Source organism: Camelina sativa, chromosome 3 (assembly GCF_000633955.1).
Source record: "Camelina sativa cultivar DH55 chromosome 3, Cs, whole genome shotgun sequence".
Taxonomy (NCBI): Eukaryota; Viridiplantae; Streptophyta; class Magnoliopsida; order Brassicales; family Brassicaceae; genus Camelina; species Camelina sativa.
Genome location: NC_025687.1, coordinates 8,371,325 through 8,392,451, shown reverse-complemented (window position 1 = coordinate 8,392,451; position 21,127 = coordinate 8,371,325). Strand labels below are relative to the sequence as shown.

Here is a 21,127-nt window from a genome sequence, read left to right as displayed (position 1 = left end):
GATGATATCCTACAGGGCCGAGCTCCGAGAGTTAGATACTTTGTCAATGGACGGCAATACAACATGGCGTACTACCTCACAGACGGTATCTATCCCAAATGGGCAACTTTCATCCAATCTATTACACTTCCACGTGGTCGAAAAGCAAAACTCTTTGCTCAATGGCAAGAAGGATGTCGTAAAGATGTAGAGCGTGCATTTGGAGTCTTGCAAGCTCGATTTGCAATCGTGAAGAATCCTGCACTTTTCTGGGATAAAGGAAAAATAGGAAAAATAATGAGAGCATCTATCATCCTGCATAACATGATAGTGGAAGACGAACGACATGACCACAATTTCTACGATCCAACAGAATTCCATCACAGAGAAGGAAGCGGAAGTTCTCAAGTCGATTTATCATATTCTACAGATACGCCAACAAATCTACATAATATGATGGTCACTCGAAATGATGTTCATGATACAGAAATGCATGATCTTTTGCAAAAAGACTTGATTGAGCATATCTGGCAAAAATTTGGTGCAACCGCACAATAAATCTTATTCCAAATTCTGTTTAATATGTTTAATATTTTGAATTTTGTAAAATATGTTTAATATTCTAAAGTTTGTAAAAAATTGTTTCAATTTGTAAAATATTGTTTTCTATTTTATGTAATATAAAAAATTTAAATAATTGTTTTATCATTTTAGATAATTAAAGTTTGATAATTAATAAACAAAAATTAAAAAATTATTATTTAAATGTCTAAGTAACCTATTTGGGGTTCTCTAGTAATAGGGTAATTTTGCTTAAGTTCTCTTAGAATTACTTAACTTAATTTATGATTATTTATATAATTAATTAATGTGAGAGTAACCATGGTGGGTTACTCCACTAATGATGCTCTTAGTCCTTGATCGGAACATTGAAAGAATGACCCTCTCACTTGCTTTATATATGTCGGTCTCATAGCTGATTATTCGAATATTGATAAGAGTGACTTTTATATACAATAGAGAATGACGTATTTAAGTGACGTTATAATGACGTGTTCGTTGAAATGTTTTTATCTACAACTCTACATGTATTTTTCTGGTTTGGTTGAAGATATAATTATTTATCAACCTATACTCTATCCATTAGCCCTCCCCTTCACCCATGAGGCCATGACATAAGCTACCAAAGTTCTTGTGTAACATAGTGCGGATTAAAATATAAAATAGTGTAGTAGCTAGTACGATGTAGTAGCAGCAGCTTGTGATTTGTCAAAATAATGCAAATCTCATGTTCAGATAGCTAGATACAAATTCTGATAACAAACACGATAAAAATACTAAATTATTTCTTATTTTCGCAATATTTTTTAAAATAGTAATTCATTACTTGTTTTCGCAATATTTATCATAAACGTAAAAAAACATGTTACTCTTACTATGACATCACCATATATCATTCAATTAATTTTCCAACGTAGCACACTTGGTTAGACTTAAAAACCAGAAGAAACAAAAAAATATATATAACAAACGCATATTATATGGCAATACAAGCTACATTGCATATATGTTTCATCATCATCATAATCATTATTAATTACAGCATCAAGGTACATATCCATCGACATCTTTATCAGAAGAAAACCTATCCTTAGCTTCGATCAACATGTAACATGTTATATATATAGTCAGGACATGATCACGTACGTGGGAAATAAGGATATTCATCGATCAAGCACTCACGAAAAATATTTATCAATCTCTGCAAAAGTGTCTTGACGTTCATAGACCGGCGTAACCTCAACGACGTCATTTTCATCTTCGTGAAGAAAACTCGTAAGTTCTTTCATGAACGCAGTGTTCTCAACACAAGACTCCTCCAAGATCATGAAATCTTCATCTTTCAGAAATGTTGAGAACCCGATAGTATCCTCATCATCAATGTTGTTATTACCAGCGAAATTATCACAGTACATTAGATGATTGTTAACGGAGGAATCAGAGAACGTGGACGAAGACGACGTAGGATTAACGTTACCATCAACATCAAAGTTCGAGGAAAATGCAGGAGTTGTTGCAACGGCCGCCTGGCTGAGAAGATTCGAGGTTGGTGTGAAGGAAGAGCTCGCTGACTTATCTTGTTCGGAGTCAACGGAAACACTTGTAGTAGTAGTAGTAGTAGTAGTAGTAGTAGTAGTAGTGTGATTAGTAGCTAAGGGGCCACCACTTCCGATGATTTCGGACAGAACACTTTGATTGATTCTCTTTCCAAACCTACTAGCTACCCTATTCAAGAACCTAGCCGATGATAATCTAAGATTCTTGTTGTTCTTCTTCGCCTTCTCATTATCAAGAACATCATCACTAGTTGTCTGAGTAACTTTTTGTTTCTCCAGGTGGTTTTCTGATTTCTCGGTACCGGAGTTTAAGGACTTGTGTGTAACCGGATCAATTCCTTCCTTGATCAAACGTTTTTTGATATGAGTGTTCCAGTAGTTCTTGATCTCGTTATCGGTTCTTCCTGGCAATCCACGAGCTATAGCAGACCATCTGATTAATTAACACCATAAGATTACAATTAGTGATCGCACTAAACATAAAATATGAACTTAATTCAAGCTTAAAAATATTTGCGTTTAGCTTATGATACCCTTTGTATGGTAATTTAAGAAAAACACAATATTTTAGTCTTTTTTTGTTGTTGTCAAGCTTTTTTCGTGTAAATTGTTTGATGAAAAATATACTAAAATGTTTTGATTTGTAACTAAAATAAATAGTTACTGCAGTGACGGAAATTGGAAAGTATACATATCTATATAATGGAGACAGAGAGAGAGAGAGAGAGAGAGAGAGAGACTAACTTGTTGCCGTGAAGGGCGTGAAGAGAGATGATAGAACGTTCTTCGTCTTCAGTGAACTCTCCTCTTTTGATGTCAGGTCTCAGATAATTGGCCCATCTCAGTCTGCAGCTTTTGCCGCATCTCTTGAGTCCTGATCCATTTGAAAACAGTTAATTTTGAATTAATAATAATAGATACAATAACGAAAGAGAAAAGGTCCAACATTGAATATTCAAATATGACGGAATAAAATAATAAGTACCAGCTTTTTCGGGGAGTGTTCGCCATCCACCTTCACCGTGACGATTAAGGTAAGAGAGAAGCTTCTGATCTTCCTCGGGAGTCCAAGCTCCTTTCTTTAACCCTAATTCAGCTTTGCAACACGGTGTTCGCACCATTCTTGATTCTTGATTCTTCAAAAAGAAACTTAGCTTTCTTGATCGAGTTGAAAGGGTTTGTTCTCAAGTGAAACAGGTTGAGAGAGCAAAGAAGAAAAGAATTAAAAACCTGAGAGTTGAAACAAAGTGTGAAATGGGGCGTCGTTATATGATCATAAAGATTGAGCACATGATCTTTTGATTAAAGTATTCAGACATCTGTAGATTTTTCGAATAGACATCTTGCTATTTTGCGATACTCGAGATTGTTTTGTAACATTGAACGACAAGAACACNAGAGCACAAAGGGAAAGACTTTGAAGTACTACGCGAGACTACGACTTTTGCTGGAGAAAGAGTTGATTATGAGAATGATCTCTTACTTCCTCCTTATCCTGTTCATCCTCCTGTATCCATCGGTTTAGATAATAATGGTTACCTTTCTCACTTACCTTCCAAGAAGAAGTCTGATGCTAACGGGTTTGGCTCAGGACATGTGAGAAACGAGGCAGAGGTGAAAAGTCCTGAGGGAGGATCTGGAGGAGGCTCGGATCATGGTGTGATTCGCTTCCTAGGCTCAGGCTTATGATCACCTTGTTGCTGCCATCAAAGCTGAAATGAAGCCTGCCAACTAAAAACCATATATTATAAAAGTTTAATATGAATTGTTGTCATAACTGTGTGGTTTGGTTTTGAGGTTTAATAATAATAATTTACAGTGTGCATATTAAAATTCTAATCATCTTTTCTTTTCTTGAAATGTTAAATTGACAAAAATAACATCACAATTCACAGATAGCAAAGAAAACTTGATTTGTAAAATATTTAATATGTTTTGTTCAATATGTTTAAAATTTCAAATTTTGTAATATATGTTTACTATTTCTAATTTTGTAAAATATGTTTAATATTCCAAAGTTTGTAAAATAAGTTTAATATTTCAAAGTTTTATGTAATATCAAATTTTTAATAATTGTTTTGTCATTTTAGATTATTAAAATTTGATAATTAATANAGCTGTACGTGTGGCTGCATCCAGCATCGTTTCAAGGTGATTGCCACGTGGCTCGTTTTGACCTATGCAAAAAAAAATTAACCTAATAATTACATAAAACCGCTAACTTTGTCAGTGGAAGTTTTGAGATAGACGTCTGTGATATTTCATATATCTCGAGATAATTAATATAATTTATTTTTCATTGTCACAAATAATAGTAGTAATACTATGAAGACCGCTATAACATTTACATTTACATGTTATATATATATGTGTATATATTGATAGTAAACAGAAGTGGGGAAATAAACAATGAATATCAATGGATTGCTAGCCAAAAACATAATTATCAAGTATGAGAAAAATATTATTAATGTTAACGTAAAATTGTCAAGCTAATGACCGATTTATTTTTGAACCCGTAATGCAAATTGTAATTATAATTTTTTGCATGCGAAAATATGAATATATTCGTCGTCACTCGACAGTACAAAAAAATCAAATTAAAGATTATATTACGGCGCCGGCAGATCTGGAACACCAATTAAATTATAGCAATGTTGAATATTCTCTTGTATTGATCGTATTCTTCTTCTTGACCAAAAAAGAAAAATTGTATTGACCAAATAGGTCGATCGGTCCAATATACGAAACGATAATATATCATATAAATCTTGAATTTACAATGAGAAAAAAAAAAAATGTTCGTCGAAATGGGCAACAAATTAAACAGTTGAAAGAGTAAAAACAAAAGGTCTATCGAAATGCAAAACCACAAAGGTTCAGTACGTGGCGTCGTGGCCATGTCGGGATGTATTCAACTGTAAAAGTTGGAGTGCGAGACTTTTCTAAGTACGACTGACCTCTTTACATTTTTTTTCCTCCCCTCAAATTTCAATATGCTTAAGAAATCATTAGACGACAAAAATTTAACGAGAANAGAAGAAACGAAATTAGCGTCTATTAATACTTTCTATATTTTATTTTGTTTTAACAACTTTTTCGATGATTTTAGATATTTCGAAATGAAAAAAATTCTCAAATTTTGCAAAGATTCATGATAATGGACTATAAACTAAACACCGAGTTATCTTAACTCACAATTTACGAAGTATATATATATCCTCGCATGCAGAAAAATAAGATTGAAACTATAGATTATATTATTGTTTCTAGGTATGATCATTAGAGCAACTAACTACATATAAAATGTGTAATGTATAGTCTATTGGTTATATAGGAATACAGTAATACCGTTGCCTAAGTAAAAAAAACTAACAATAGGGCAAAGAGCCTAGCTAAGACATTAATTGTATAAGCCGTTACGTTCCTGAAAAATACAACTTTGAATTAGTGTTTTTAGTTTCTAGTCACTTTATTTATGCAGAGAAGACAATAAATTGTACTGCAAAAAGCAAAATCATTCCTTTTATCGAAATATTGTTCGTGAAACAAATCTCAGCTTTTACTTTTGAATTCTGTATGGTGGTGCTTTCAAAAGGTTTAAAATGATAATGCACTTCTTCTTTATCTTTAGTCCTTGATCGGAACATTGAAAGAATGACCCTCTCACTTGCTTTTTATATGTCGGTCTCATAGCTGATTATTCGAATATTGATAAGAGTGACTTTTATATACAATAGAGAATGACGTATTCAAGTGACGTTATGATGACGTATTCGTTGAAATGTATAAAAAGCAAGATATAATTTATTTATCAACCTATACTCTCTATCCATTAGCCCTGCCTTCACCCATGAGGCCATGACATAAGCCACCAAAGTTCTTGTGTAACATAGTGCGGATTAAATATAAAATACTGTAGTAGTACGATGTAGTAGCAGCAGCTTGTGATTTGTCAACATAATGCAAATCTCATGTTCAGATAGCTAGATGCAAATTCTATAACAAACACGATTAAAATACTAAATTATTTCTTATTTTCGCAATATTTTTAAAAATAGTAAATTATTACTTGTTTTCGCAATTTATCATAAACGTAAAAAAAAAACTTTATACTCTTACTATTACATCACCATTTATCATTCAATATTCCAACGTAGCACACTTGGTTAGACTTAAAAACAAGAAGAAACAAAACATATATATAACAAACGAATATAATATGGCAATACAAGCTAAATTGCATATATGTTTCATCATCATCATCATCATCATCATTATTAATTACAGCATCAAGGTATAACATATCCATCGACATCTTTATCAGAAGAAAACATATCCTTAGATTCGACCAACATGTTACATATATAGTCAGGACATGATCACGTACGTGGGAAATGGGAATATTCATCGATCAAGCACTCACGAAAAATATTTATCAATCTCTGCAAAAGTGTCTTGACGTTCATAGACCGGCGTCACCTCAACGACGTCATTTTCATCTTCGTGAAGAAAACTCGTAAGTTCTTTCATGAACGCAGTGTTCTCAACACAAGACTCCTCCAAGATCATGAAATCTTCATCTTTCAGAAATGTTGAGAACCCGATAGTATCCTCATCATCAATGTTGTTATTACCAGCGAAATTATCACAGTACATTAGATGATTGTTAACGGAGGAATCAGAGAACGTGGACGAAGACGACGTAGGATTAACGTTACCATCAACATCAAAGTTCGAGGAAAATGCAGGAGTTGTTGCAACGGCCGCCTGGCTGAGAAGATTCGAGGTTGGTGTGAAGGAAGAGCTCGCTGACTTATCTTGTTCGGAGTCAACGGAAACACTTGTAGTAGTAGTAGTAGTAGTAGTAGTAGTAGTAGTAGTGTGATTAGTAGCTAAGGGGCCACCACTTCCGATGATTTCGGACAGAACACTTTGATTGATTCTCTTTCCAAACCTACTAGCTACCCTATTCAAGAACCTAGCCGATGATAATCTAAGATTCTTGTTGTTCTTCTTCGCCTTCTCATTATCAAGAACATCATCACTAGTTGTCTGAGTAACTTTTTGTTTCTCCAGGTGGTTTTCTGATTTCTCGGTACCGGAGTTTAAGGACTTGTGTGTAACCGGATCAATTCCTTCCTTGATCAAACGTTTTTTGATATGAGTGTTCCAGTAGTTCTTGATCTCGTTATCGGTTCTTCCTGGCAATCCACGAGCTATAGCAGACCATCTGATTAATTAACACCATAAGATTACAATTAGTGATCGCATTAAACATAAAATATGAACTTAATTCAAGCTTAAAAATATTTGCGTTTAGCTTATGATACCCTTTGTATGGTAATTTAAGAAAAACACAATATTTTAGTCTTTTTTTGTTGTTGTCAAGCTTTTTTCGTGTAAATTGTTTGATGAAAAATATACTAAAATGTTTTGATTTGTAACTAAAATAAATAGTTACTGCAGTGACGGAAATTGGAAAGTATACATATCTATATAATGGAGACAGAGAGAGAGAGAGAGAGAGAGAGAGAGACTAACTTGTTGCCGTGAAGGGCGTGAAGAGAGATGATAGAACGTTCTTCGTCTTCAGTGAACTCTCCTCTTTTGATGTCAGGTCTCAGATAATTGGCCCATCTCAGTCTGCAGCTTTTGCCGCATCTCTTGAGTCCTGATCCATTTGAAAACAGTTAATTTTGAATTAATAATAATAGATACAATAACGAAAGAGAAAAGGTCCAACATTGAATATTCAAATATGACGGAATAAAATAATAAGTACCAGCTTTTTCGGGGAGTGTTCGCCATCCACCTTCACCGTGACGATTAAGGTAAGAGAGAAGCTTCTGATCTTCCTCGGGAGTCCAAGCTCCTTTCTTTAACCCTAATTCAGCTTTGCAACACGGTGTTCGCACCATTCTTGATTCTTGATTCTTCAAAAAGAAACTTAGCTTTCTTGATCGAGTTGAAAGGGTTTGTTCTCAAGTGAAACAGGTTGAGAGAGCAAAGAAGAAAAGAATTAAAAACCTGAGAGTTGAAACAAAGTGTGAAATGGGGCGTCGTTATATGATCATAAAGATTGAGCACATGATCTTTTGATTAAAGTATTCAGACATCTGTAGATTTTTCGAATAGACATCTTGCTATTTTGCGATACTCGAGATTGTTTTGTAACATTGAACGACAAGAACACACAGAGAGATAGAGAGATCTCTAGTTGCTAGCTCCGTGTTCTTACCACAAGGAGAGATAATTGAAGGGTTTTAATTTGTAGAGAGAATCTTTTTTCTTATATAAAAAAAAAGATTAATGTTGGGTTACACTTTGCAAAGTGAGAGAAACTTTGAGGACGAGCCCCCATCTTTATTTATGCTTGCTTGTAGCTAAGCTGTACGTGTGGCTGCATCCAGCATCGTTTCAAGGTGATTGCCACGTGGCTCGTTTTGACCTATGCAAAAAAAAATTAACCTAATAATTACATAAAACCGCTAACTTTGTCAGTGGAAGTTTTGAGATAGACGTCTGTGATATTTCATATATCTCGAGATAATTAATATAATTTATTTTTCATTGTCACAAATAATAGTAGTAATACTATGAAGACCGCTATAACATTTACATTTACATGTTATATATATATGTGTATATATTGATAGTAAACAGAAGTGGGGAAATAAACAATGAATATCAATGGATTGCTAGCCAAAAACATAATTATCAAGTATGAGAAAAATATTATTAATGTTAACGTAAAATTGTCAAGCTAATGACCGATTTATTTTTGAACCCGTAATGCAAATTGTAATTATAATTTTTTGCATGCGAAAATATGAATATATTCGTCGTCACTCGACAGTACAAAAAAATCAAATTAAAGATTATATTACGGCGCCGGCAGATCTGGAACACCAATTAAATTATAGCAATGTTGAATATTCTCTTGTATTGATCGTATTCTTCTTCTTGACCAAAAAAGAAAAATTGTATTGACCAAATAGGTCGATCGGTCCAATATACGAAACGATAATATATCATATAAATCTTGAATTTACAATGAGAAAAAAAAAAAATGTTCGTCGAAATGGGCAACAAATTAAACAGTTGAAAGAGTAAAAACAAAAGGTCTATCGAAATGCAAAACCACAAAGGTTCAGTACGTGGCGTCGTGGCCATGTCGGGATGTATTCAACTGTAAAAGTTGGAGTGCGAGACTTTTCTAAGTACGACTGACCTCTTTACATTTTTTTTCCTCCCCTCAAATTTCAATATGCTTAAGAAATCATTAGACGACAAAAATTTAACGAGAAACAATAAGGCAATGAACGAACACACGAATTGAAAATTCGAGGAAGGTAGCAGTAAGTACTACACAAAAAATAGTCGTAGTTGAATTTTGGGATTAAATTAAGAAACAACTTGGTCATTCAAACACTGGACTTGGACATTATCGAAATCGGAATATATCATGCCAAGAAAAAAGAAAAAAATCTAAGTAAGGAACAAGAAAAAGAGGTAACGTAATTTCTATTTCGGACAATTAATTTCCACTATGCTGTTGAGACAAAACCCAATAAACTAGTCAAAATATTGTACCTTTTGTTTTCCTATAAAGTTAAGAACAAAGACTACTTTATCTAGTTCTTTTTTCCTTTTCCCTAACATGATATGAAAGGAACATCCGAACATATGGTTTAATTAAGAAAGTTAACCAGATTGGTTTTCATAAAACCAACTCTAACACTAAAGTCTTTACAAATCCTTCACTCACCCCACTATGCAAAATTACATACAACTCATGCTAAAAAGGTAAGACAACTAGTTTCTTTAGTACAAACACTAAAAAAGAATCTCACCTAGTATGTTGATTCTTGTCTAAACCTCCTGCAGAATTATCAGCGGCCACGGTGGCAGCTAACTCCATTAGCCGTTCATAGTCAATCTCATTAGACTTGAACTTCAGTTTCATACCAGCTTCAATCCATGATCTGATACAAAGAACAGACTGCGTACTATCTTGAGGCATGCAAAACTTTTGCTTATCAATCTCTTCGCCTTTACCGCAAAATACTTCTTCCGGTGCAGCCGAAGTCGCCTGAACCGCAAGGAAATCACGAGCCATGTTGGAAAGCCGCGGGTATCTTCCGCTGTTTACCTTCCACCAATCCAACACATCGGGACTATAGACTCTGACAAGTACTGAGTTAGTTCATCAACAACATTGTTACTCATACTTCCTCTTCTTTTCCTTCTAGCGATTTCCTCTGCAAATGAGATATTCCCTCCTCCTCCTTCATCCATGTCCTGAGGACGGTACCCGCTACTCATGGAAGATGTGAAATGAGAGGAGGAATAGTTACGAATGAAATGGGTTCTTGCTTCATCTATATAGCTTTCGAGATTTATCGTCTCAGGAATGTACTCTGTTTTGATCCGTGGGTCAAGAACGGCTGTAATGTAAGTTATTACGTTGCACACTTGGGTGTTGTAACTTCTGGCCTTCTGGGCCATGCTTTCAGCACAAGTTCTTAGCCAGTCTGGATTGTGGCATGATTTTTGGCAAGTCGTGATCATCTCAGATATGTTATCCATGAAGAGCAGTGCCAGACCAACCGTGAGATCCTTGTTCGTGCACATATCTTGAGTGGTCTTGTGGAATGAATCCAAATCCAAGTAACTGTGGACAATAGTCACCGCGTTCTTCTCTGCAGAAGTCAACATCATTCTGTTCTCTAGACAATTCTCGGTGTTCCTAATCACCGAGTCCAAGGACTTGCCAGCCTGCAACCAATATAAGCTATCACATCACATACAAATATATCTCCAGAGCTTGATGGCTTCCAGGTCAAAGTTTTTGAAAACTTACCTTGCACAAGATGTTGACCATCTGGTAATTGCCACTCCAACGAGATGAAGCATCGATCGGAAGTTTCCAGTTGCCTTCTTGATAAGCTGTTGTCAACTGAATGAAATCATCTGATAGCTCTACCGATCCGTTTAACTCCTGTGTGAATTCTCTGACCTTTGAGATTATGGGCTTTATAGTTGCTAACCCCTCATCAATAATTCCATTCAGAGTTTGAGCAGCACAAGGAATGTAGCAGAAAGGCAAGACCTTCTGACCATCCAAGTACTCCTTCAGGGCATGACAAGCGTGAATAGCGTTTTGGCTGTTGTCATGTGTACAACATAGAACCCTGTCTTCAATGGCATATATCTTAAGCACTTTCAAAAGAGAGCTAAAGATCTCAGAACCCCCAGAAGGATAAGGAATCCGACATATATCAAGCAGCAATCTATGAGAAGACCAATGTTCATCTATCCATTGGCCAGTAACCCTCATATAGAAAATGTTTTGATATGAACTCCAGAAACTTAACGTGACAGAAACTTTGGATTGGATATGCTCCAAAGATGTCTTCACATCTCCCCGCATACTTCTGAAAACCTCATGAAGTATGGCTTTATATTTTTCAGCCGGCCATAACTGGATGGCTGGGTTAAGAAATCTGAAGGAGTTTCCCAACCATCTTTCGTCTACAGTAGAAGGAGGAAGCGATGACAAAGCGAGCCACTTAAGAACTAACCAGTTAAAATGATCATAATCGAGTTGCGGTGCTTGTGCTTTCGACTGAGATTGTGACGGTTTCACAACAACTGGTGGTGTCTGTGGTACTGATGAGCTGGTGACAATATCTGCTGACTTATCATAGCCTGGGTGTCAATTAGCCAGATGCCTTCCAAGGTTTCCTTAAAACAAGAAAACAGAACCCAAGTTAAGATTTTTCTTATCATAGTGCTTAAGAATGAATCACTCTTTTTTGCTGTTGCTGCTGCAGATATAAAATGTTGAAGTAACAAAGATATAAAAAAGAGTACCAGTGGCTGTAGCAATGGAATAGCTTTGTCCACAGAACTTGCATTTCCGGGTTTTGCTGTCTGGTGCAGTCTCAAAATATTTGAGATAGACAGATGTCATTGTCTTCTTACGTTTAGTAGGGGTAACAGTATAAGCTTTATCAGAAGAAGAAGAGCCTAATCCAATGTCAATGGGATCAGGGTGTGGAACAAGTGTCATATCCATCATAGCTTTAGGTTCCATCTCTACATCATATAGTAGTTGTCTGTCTCAGTTAATAAACCAATACAAAACACTAATAAGACCCAGCACAAGAAAGCAAGAGTTTTGATATTTTTGGTTACCTTTGTAGGTTTTAAATGCATTGTTTACATTCCAATCCATCTGTAAAGAGAGAAAAAAACGGTTGCGAGAGAGTGAAAGTTTTGTTTTTTTAATTATTTGGAGGGAAAGCAGAAACAGCCGCCAGAACAGAGAGGAGGAGGAGGATGGAGGATCCGCGCTGGATCTCTCTGAGCCTAAGAGATCTGAGCCGATTTAAGGGAGAGATGAGCTTTGAGTCAGATGTTCGCCGATCTGAGGGGATTGGTCACGACGGCAGATCCGTTGGTTTGGTCGGCGAATTTGACGGAGGAGAGGAGCTAGGGCACAGTAGCTTGGCTCCATAGCTCGGCTGGTTTTGGGGATTTGAGACTTTTTTTAAGGCTCAGCTAATATGACTCCAGCGAATGGCTCGGGTCTCTTTTTGTTTCGGCTTTCGTTTTTTTATTTTTATTTTTTTTGTAACATTAATATTTAATTAATAAATATCTCAATTTCACCACCAAAAATAGTCAGGTTCATAAAAAGTTTATATTTGAAAAGTATCCTCAAGTAAAATTAAACAAATATTCTACCATTATTATTTTTTTTGGGTTTTTAATAAGATAAAAACGATTTTTTAAAAAATAAAAAAAAAAACAGAAGTAAACCAAAGCTTTAGTAACAAACCAAAATGCTAAATGGTAAATGTGGAATCTAACTCGATTCTCAATATCAAAACCGAAAAAAAAAACACTCAATAAAACATAATGAAAAAACAAAAATGCAATAATGTCACTTTTGATGATCTTTATAAAGTTTTTTTTTTTTATTTATGTAAAAAAAGGAATATTAAAGTGGACCACTCATAAAAGCTCAAACACTGGGCAATGGACAAAGCAAAGCAAATTTATGACCGTTACAAATAAATTTTCAAAAAAACTCCTTCAATTTTTTCTTAATTTGCGTTTCCCCTTAATCCAAAACTTTTTTTTGGTATGTTAATCAAAATCTAATCTACACCTACACACACACTCTCTCTCTCTCAAAGCTTTCATTTTGACCAACGCACACACAATTTCTTCACTCCAATCAACGACGTTTGATCAGTTCATAAACTTTAAACTCCAAAAGATCACACACCAGATCTCTTCTTTGCTCTCCTTTTTTGGGCTTTGGAGGGTGAGAAATTCTTAGACTTCTGGAGAGGAAACAAAAAAAAAAAAAAATGCCGGTATCGACTCGATCTAAGGTGATGAAAGAGGAGCGAAATGAGCAAGAAAACACAAATCTGAATCTTCCGTTGAGGAACCCACATCAAGGTTTGAAGGAGAAGATGAGAGCTTTGACTCTCTTGTACGAGCAGCAAAAGAGAGCTTCTTTTTCTCTCCGGAACCCTAATCATAACCATTCTCCCAAACCTGAAGATCTCAGATTCAAGGCTCAGCTGCTTGATTCTTGCAAGAAAGGAGACGACTTTCATCGCCAAGACGGTAAAGATTCTAATTTTGTTGAAGAAGATACCAAAGAGAACAATGTAGCCGAAGCAGATCGGATTTTTGGGGTTAACTCGGTTCCTGTTAAGCCTAGTGCTGTGATTAGGAAGCTGTCTATGGGTAATGGAGCTAGAAACGTTACGGAAGCTGACAAAATTGAGAGTCTTGATGCTTCTGTGAGTCGGATTTTGGTGTTTGTTAGGCTTAGACCAATGGGGAAAAAGGAAAAAGAGAATGGGTCACGATGTTGTGTCAAGATTTTGAACAAGAGAGATGTTTATCTTACGGAGTTTACGAATGAGAATGATTACCTTAGGCTTAAGAGGCTCCGTGTTCGTCATTTCACCTTTGATTCTTCATTTCCTGAAACCACTACACAGCATGAAGTTTATTCCACCACGTAAGTGTATTCAATCATCTCTGTATTGTCTTCAATGGTGTATCATCCTTTCATTAGCAATCAAATTGAGCATCAAAATGCTGCAAGTTCTTTGATTGTCTATTTTCCCCTTTGATTTATTCAGAACAGGAGACCTTGTTGGAGCAGTTCTTGAAGGAAGAAATGGTTCTGTTTTCTGCTACGGTGCTACGGGAGCTGGCAAGACTTATACGATGCTAGGGACAATGGATAATCCCGGTGTAATGGTTTTAGCTATCAAAGATTTGTTTGCTAAAGTTAGACAGAGAAGCTTAGATGGGAACCATGTTGTTCATCTTTCCTATCTTGAGGTTTATAATGAAACTGTAAGAGATTTGCTTTCACCTGGTAGACCTCTCATTCTCCGCGAAGATAAGCAGGTAAACATAAAACTGAGATTTCTTTCTGTCTCTTATAGATTTAGATGAGAACACATTGGTCTCACTCATTTGCTTCTCTCTGAATGTGATCGAAATCAGGGAATTGTGGCTGCTGGTCTCACACAATATAGAGCTTATTCAACAGATGAGGTTTCTAATCTATACATTTTCCATTTTGAATGATCATGAACAACAAAAGCTAATCTATGATATTCGTTTGTTATGGCTTATTGCAGGTTATGGCTTTGCTCCAAAGGGGAAATCAAAACAGAACTACTGAGCCAACTCGTTGCAATGAAACATCTTCCCGCTCACACGCCATCCTTCAGGTTAGAATTCGCATCTTTCTCAGTTATATATCACGTCAAATCAATAGTGTATCATCAATTTTGAGGCCTGGAATGTCTTAAGTTGATCTTTTGTTGCTGTTCGTTAGGTCATAGTGGAGTATAAGACTAGAGATGCTTCCATGAATATTATCAGCCGGGTAGGGAAGCTATCCCTCATTGATCTTGCGGGTTCTGAAAGAGCGCTAGCAACTGATCAAAGGACGCTTAGATCACTGGAAGGAGCAAACATAAACAAATCACTTCTTGCATTAAGTAGTTGCATTAATGCGCTTGTGGAAGGCAAGAAACATATTCCTTACCGAAACTCAAAGCTCACACAACTACTCAAAGACTCACTAGGCGGCTCGTGTAACACGGTGATGATTGCTAATATAAGCCCAAGCAGTCGATCTTTTGGTGAAACACAGAATACTCTCCATTGGGCTGATCGAGCCAAGGAAATTCGTCTAAAGGAATGTGAAGTAAATGAAGAAATGGTTCAAGTGGGTGAAGAAGAAGGGCCTGATCAGGCCAAGCTATTGTTAGAGCTTCAAAAAGAGAACCGTGAATTGCGTGTCCAGCTTGCGAAGCAGCAGCAAAAGCTTTTGACTCTTCAAGCAGAGAACTTGGCCGCTGCTAATAACAACAACAACGTTTCTCTGACACCTCCATCAATCTCATCTCTAATGACTCCACCATCTGGGCTAACAGCTCAGCAGAAGAAGAAACCAAGGCACTCGTTGTTATCAGGGACATGTTTTACGCCAGAATCATCCAAAAGGACAAAAGCAGAAGAAGCTGTGAAGGAACTTCAGCTGACTGTTAAGGCATTGAAGATGGAGATGGAGAGAATGAAGAGGGAACATGGGTTGCAGATGAAGAAGCAAAAAGACGAATTAATGAAAGATCTTTGTAGTAGTAAAAGCGAGAAAACTCCAGAAAGAGGCAAAGAAACAAGAAGGATTGTCACAAGAGGGAGCTTGAGACCAAAGGAGAAGGAGCTAAAAAGCCCAAGCCATCGGTTTGCATCTCCAGTTGCAGCAGCTAAAAAGAGAAGCTTTTGGGACATAACCGTAGCTAATACTAGTCCTGCCTTGGATAGAAGGAAAACAAGAAGCCATGGTCCTGTTCATCAAGAAGCTCCTTCAAAACTGCTTCAGGTAATTTTAATTTTTAACTAGAGTGGTGATGCTATAATCAAAACGCTCTAAAAAATTGAAGTTATCCAGCAAGACTCACTAATATGTTTGTTTGGTTATTGGTACAGCCGGGGTTTGCTCGTCCACACATGAAGCATTAACAAGTTTTTGAAGACTTATTCGGGACGTTGTTTCTTTTATTACATTTCTTTAGTCTGCTTTCTCCATTGTTTCCATTGTTTGCTAACATCAATATTCTGTAGGAATGACAATAGCACAATTAATCTTTCTTTTTACTAATTTTATTTTTACTATTTATTTTATCACATTTAGTTATGTATGTTTACTTTATGATTTTTGTTCTTAAGCTGATGTTTGGTGGTCTGTATTGTGCTTCTTTTAAAGTTATTAGTTACAAACCAAAGGGAAAGAGTTAAGAGTGAAAGTTTATATAAAAGGGAAAAGCTATTTTATTAAGAACACTCAAAGGATTACAAAGGCTCAATAGTAATACTTCTTTCTCACTTGGTTCTAACAATTCACTCAAGTTTTGGTATTTATATAGCACAAGGTCTTAAAAATATTCCATAGCATATTTATTTCGTAAAAGAAAATTTCTTACTTATTTAAAACAACCAACAATTTATTCAATTCTCTCGTAACCACACGCTTCTATAATCATAACTTTATCCAACATAACTTAGAAACCCATATTAAAACCCATTTAGAGTTGTAAAACCCAAAAAAGGCCCATTAGGTTTTTATTTTGTGATGCTATCGTCCTTATATTTAAGAGCTGAAGACTCTCAACTAGGGTTTTTAACGCCACTGAGAGAGTTTTGTGTCACACAGAAACAGCAAAGATGCCGGCGGCGAAGCAGAGAACNACTATACATTTTTTTTTTCATTTTGAGTGATCATGACAAACAAAATCTAATTTATGAAATTTGTTTGTTATGGCTTATTGCAGGTTATGGCTTTGCTCCAAAGGGGAAATCAAAACAGAACTACTGAGCCAACTCGTTGCAATGAAACATCTTCTCGCTCACATGCCATCCTTCAAGTTAGAATTTGCATCTTTCTCAGTTATATATCGCGTCAAATCAATAATGTATCATCAATTTTGAGGCCTGTAATGTCTTAAGTTGATCTTTTGTTGCTGTTCGTTAGGTCATAGTGGAGTATAAGACTAGAGATGCTTCCATGAATATTATCAGCCGGGTAGGGAAGCTATCCCTCATTGATCTTGCGGGTTCTGAAAGAGCGCTAGCAACTGATCAAAGGACGCTTAGATCACTGGAAGGAGCAAACATAAACAAATCACTTCTTGCATTAAGTAGTTGCATTAATGCGCTTGTGGAAGGCAAGAAACATATTCCTTACCGAAACTCAAAGCTCACACAACTACTCAAAGACTCACTAGGCGGCTCGTGTAACACGGTGATGATTGCTAATATAAGCCCAAGCAGTCAATCTTTTGGTGAAACACAGAATACTCTCCATTGGGCTGATCGAGCCAAGGAAATTCGTCTAAAGGAATGTGAAGTAAATGAAGAAATGGTTCAAGTGGGTGAAGAAGAAGGGCCTGATCAGGCCAAGCTATTGTTAGAGCTTCAAAAAGAGAACCGTGAATTACGTGTCCAGCTTGCGAAGCAGCAGCAAAAGCTTTTGACTCTTCAAGCAGAGAACTTGGCCGCTGCTAATAACAACAACAACGTTTCTCTGACACCTCCATCAATCTCATCTCTAATGACTCCACCATCTGCGCGAACAGCTCAGCAGAAGAAGAAACCAAGGCACTCGTTGTTATCAGGGACATGTTTCACACCAGAATCATCCAAAAGGACAAAAGCAGAAGAAGCTGTCAAGGAACTTCAGCTAACTGTTAAGGCATTGAAGATGGAGATGGAGAGAATGAAGAGGGAACATGGGTTGCAGATGAAGAAGCAAAAAGACGAATTAATGAAAGATATTTGTAGTAGAAAGAGCGAGAAAACTCCAGAAAGAGGCAAAGAAACAAGAAGGATTGTCACAAGAGGGAGCTTGAGACCAAAGGAGAAGGAGAAGGAGCTAAAAAGCCCAAGCCATCGGTTTGCATCTCCAGTTGCAGCAGCTAAAAAGAGAAGCTTTTGGGACATAACCGTAGCTAATACAAGTCCTGCGTTGGATAGAAGGAAAACAAGAAGCCATGGTCCTGTTCATCAAGAAGCTCCTTCAAAACTGCTTCAGGTAATTTTAACTAGAGTGATGCTATAATCAAAACGCTCTAAAACATTGAAGTTATCCAGCAAGACTCTGTGTACATACACTAATATGTTTGTTTGGTTATTGATGCAGCCGGGGTTTGCTCGTCCACACATGAAGCATTAACAAGTTTGAAGACTTATTCGGGACGTTGTTTCTTTTATTACATTTCTTTAGTCTGTTTTCTCCATTGTTTCCATTGTTTGCTAACATCTATATTCTGTAGGAATGACAATAGCACAATTAATCTTTCTTTTTACTATTTATTTTATCACATTTAAGTTATGTTGTATACTTTATAAATTTTTTTCTTATGCTTATGTTTGGTGTTCTTCTGTATTTTGTTTTCTTATACACTAAAAAATATCCATGAACCACTTTGATTCATTTTATTGTTTTTTTAGTGTATCATATGATATATTAAAAATACATGAAAATGTTTTAAACCGAAGCATAAGTTTTTTAAAAAATACTACAGAAAAAAATATATATTTCTTTCTTACAGAATGATTTGCAACCTAACTTCGAAACCCATATTATTAAGCCCATTAGAGTTTACAAACCCAAAAAGGCCCATTAGGTTTTAATTTTGGTGATGCTATCGTCCTTATATTTAACAGCTGATTACTCTCAACTAGGGTTTCTACGCCACTGAGAGATTTTGTGTCACACAGAAACAGCAAAGATGCCGGCGGCGAAGCAGAGAACTCCCAAAGTTAACCGCAACCCTGACCTAATCAGGGGTGTCGGCAAATACTCGAGGTCTCAGATGTACCACAAGAGAGGTCTATGGGCAATCAAGGCCAAAAACGGCGGCGTTTTCCCCCGTCACGATGCTAAGTCTAAGGTCGATGCTCCGGTTGAGAAGCCTGCCAAGTTTTACCCTGCCGAAGACGTTAAGAAGCCACTTGCTAACAGACGCAAGCCCAACCCCACCAAGCTAAAGTAATCATCCATTTCTCTTCTTCTTCTTCGATTCGTTTTTCTGATTTCAAGCTAAATTTATTAGAATGGTTTTGGATCTGCTTGGAATATAATAGAGATCGTTTTAAGTTTCTAGGATTTGTGGAAATGTAGGATTCATAGAGATTTGCAAGCTTTAAGATATCGTATGCTCTATTGATTTATCAATATTAATCTGATTTTGCATATGTTGTGTATTTGCAGAGCAAGCATTACTCCAGGAACTGTGTTGATCATCCTTGCTGGTAGGTTCAAGGGAAAGAGAGTTGTATTCCTGAAGCAACTTTCTTCTGGTCTGCTTCTTGTTACAGGTGAGTTCTTTTATCTCTTTGGGTAGTGTTGGTTTTTGATTTGTTGTGGTTGTTTAATTTGGAAACTTTGCTGATGCATTTCTGTTGTTTGTTTGATTTGCTCCATTTTTAGGCCCGTTCAAGATCAATGGTGTTCCATTGAGACGTGTGAACCAGGCTTATGTTATTGGAACCTCAACAAAGGTTGACATTTCTGGAGTCAACACTGAGAAATTCGATGACAAGTACTTTGGAAAGGTTGCTGAGAAGAAGAAGAAGAAAGGAGAAGGCGAGTTCTTCGAAGGAGAGAAAGAGGTATGTACACGTTTTAGTCGCATGCAGCAAACCTCAATCATTTGATGATTACATTACCTAATCCATGATGATTGTTTGTTTAAACAGGAGAAGAAAGAGATCCCACAAGAGAAGAAAGAAGACCAGAAAACCATTGATGCTGCTGTGATCAAATCCATTGAAGCAGTCCCAGAGCTCAAGATGTACCTTGGAGCCAGGTTCTCATTGAGTCAAGGAATGAAACCACATGAGCTTGTTTTCTAGATTTCATATTGTTTCTCAAATTTCAAGAACATCTGTTTCTTTGAGTTTTTCCCTCTTTAATCGTCGTCCTTGGATCTTAAAAGACACTATTTTCTCTAAATTATATATCAAATTTTCGATCAATCTAGCTTGAAGACTTGATGTTATGAATCGAGAAAAATAAGCATATGGATTTGAACGATCATGAATTAATTTTTAATCCAAAATAATCAACAGCAGATTTTGCCATAATGGAAGCAAATTCACCAAAACTAATTACACCGTCTCCATTTGTATCTGCTTCTTTGATCATTTCCGTTAGTTCTTTATACGTCAATGGTTGACCCACCTTGGCCATTGCTCCGGCAAGCTCGGCCGCGCTGATGAACCCATTACCATCTCTATCAAACGATTTGAAAATGTCGAGTAATTGCTCGGAATTGATTAGGATCTCTTCGTTCAGATCAGGAAGAATCGTGCCAACAAGCTCATCAANTAAAAGCGAGAAAACTCCAGAAAGAGGCAAAGAAACAAGAAGGATTGTCACAAGAGGGAGCTTGAGACCAAAGGAGAAGGAGCTAAAAAGCCCAAGCCATCGGTTTGCATCTCCAGTTGCAGCAGCTAAAAAGAGAAGCTTTTGGGACATAACCGTAGCTAATACTAGTCCTGCCTTGGATAGAAGGAAAACAAGAAGCCATGGTCCTGTTCATCAAGAAGCTCCTTCAAAACTGCTTCAGGTAATTTTAATTTTTAACTAGAGTGGTGATGCTATAATCAAAACGCTCTAAAAAATTGAAGTTATCCAGCAAGACTCACTAATATGTTTGTTTGGTTATTGGTACAGCCGGGGTTTGCTCGTCCACACATGAAGCATTAACAAGTTTTTGAAGACTTATTCGGGACGTTGTTTCTTTTATTACATTTCTTTAGTCTGCTTTCTCCATTGTTTCCATTGTTTGCTAACATCAATATTCTGTAGGAATGACAATAGCACAATTAATCTTTCTTTTTACTAATTTTATTTTTACTATTTATTTTATCACATTTAGTTATGTATGTTTACTTTATGATTTTTG

General features: G+C 36.3%; 5 protein-coding genes and 1 pseudogene across 5 annotated transcripts; 3 read left to right on the top strand and 3 right to left on the bottom strand.

Moving 5' to 3' along the window:
• Nucleotides 1,539-3,478, bottom strand: LOC104775977 (transcription factor MYB51-like). The gene is made up of 3 exons (XM_010499955.1): nucleotides 3,082-3,478; nucleotides 2,841-2,970; nucleotides 1,539-2,529 (listed from the first exon to the last, which is right to left on the bottom strand). The coding sequence occupies exons 1-3, from the start codon at nucleotides 3,215-3,217 to the stop codon at nucleotides 1,719-1,721; spliced, it is 1,077 nt and encodes a 358-aa protein (XP_010498257.1). The 5' UTR covers nucleotides 3,218-3,478; the 3' UTR covers nucleotides 1,539-1,718.
• On the bottom strand, nucleotides 6,253-8,416 carry LOC104775975 (transcription factor MYB51-like). The gene is made up of 3 exons (XM_010499951.2): nucleotides 7,882-8,416; nucleotides 7,641-7,770; nucleotides 6,253-7,329 (listed from the first exon to the last, which is right to left on the bottom strand). The coding sequence occupies exons 1-3, from the start codon at nucleotides 8,015-8,017 to the stop codon at nucleotides 6,519-6,521; spliced, it is 1,077 nt and encodes a 358-aa protein (XP_010498253.1). The 5' UTR covers nucleotides 8,018-8,416; the 3' UTR covers nucleotides 6,253-6,518.
• On the bottom strand, nucleotides 9,685-12,704 carry LOC104775974 (annotated as a pseudogene).
• Nucleotides 13,235-16,450, top strand: LOC104775971 (kinesin-like protein KIN-8A). Its single transcript, XM_010499949.1, has 6 exons — nucleotides 13,235-14,151; nucleotides 14,276-14,549; nucleotides 14,649-14,699; nucleotides 14,786-14,878; nucleotides 14,986-16,038; nucleotides 16,146-16,450. The coding sequence occupies exons 1-6, from the start codon at nucleotides 13,484-13,486 to the stop codon at nucleotides 16,176-16,178; spliced, it is 2,172 nt and encodes a 723-aa protein (XP_010498251.1). The 5' UTR covers nucleotides 13,235-13,483; the 3' UTR covers nucleotides 16,179-16,450.
• LOC104778775 (kinesin-like protein KIN-8A) lies at nucleotides 16,984-18,625 on the top strand. Its single transcript, XM_019243528.1, has 3 exons — nucleotides 16,984-17,080; nucleotides 17,188-18,246; nucleotides 18,355-18,625. Exons 1-3 carry the CDS (start codon nucleotides 16,991-16,993, stop codon nucleotides 18,385-18,387), a joined length of 1,182 nt encoding a protein of 393 aa, XP_019099073.1. The 5' UTR covers nucleotides 16,984-16,990; the 3' UTR covers nucleotides 18,388-18,625.
• LOC104775972 (60S ribosomal protein L6-1) lies at nucleotides 18,896-20,199 on the top strand. Its single transcript, XM_010499950.2, has 4 exons — nucleotides 18,896-19,206; nucleotides 19,429-19,535; nucleotides 19,648-19,829; nucleotides 19,917-20,199. The coding sequence occupies exons 1-4, from the start codon at nucleotides 18,947-18,949 to the stop codon at nucleotides 20,070-20,072; spliced, it is 705 nt and encodes a 234-aa protein (XP_010498252.1). The 5' UTR covers nucleotides 18,896-18,946; the 3' UTR covers nucleotides 20,073-20,199.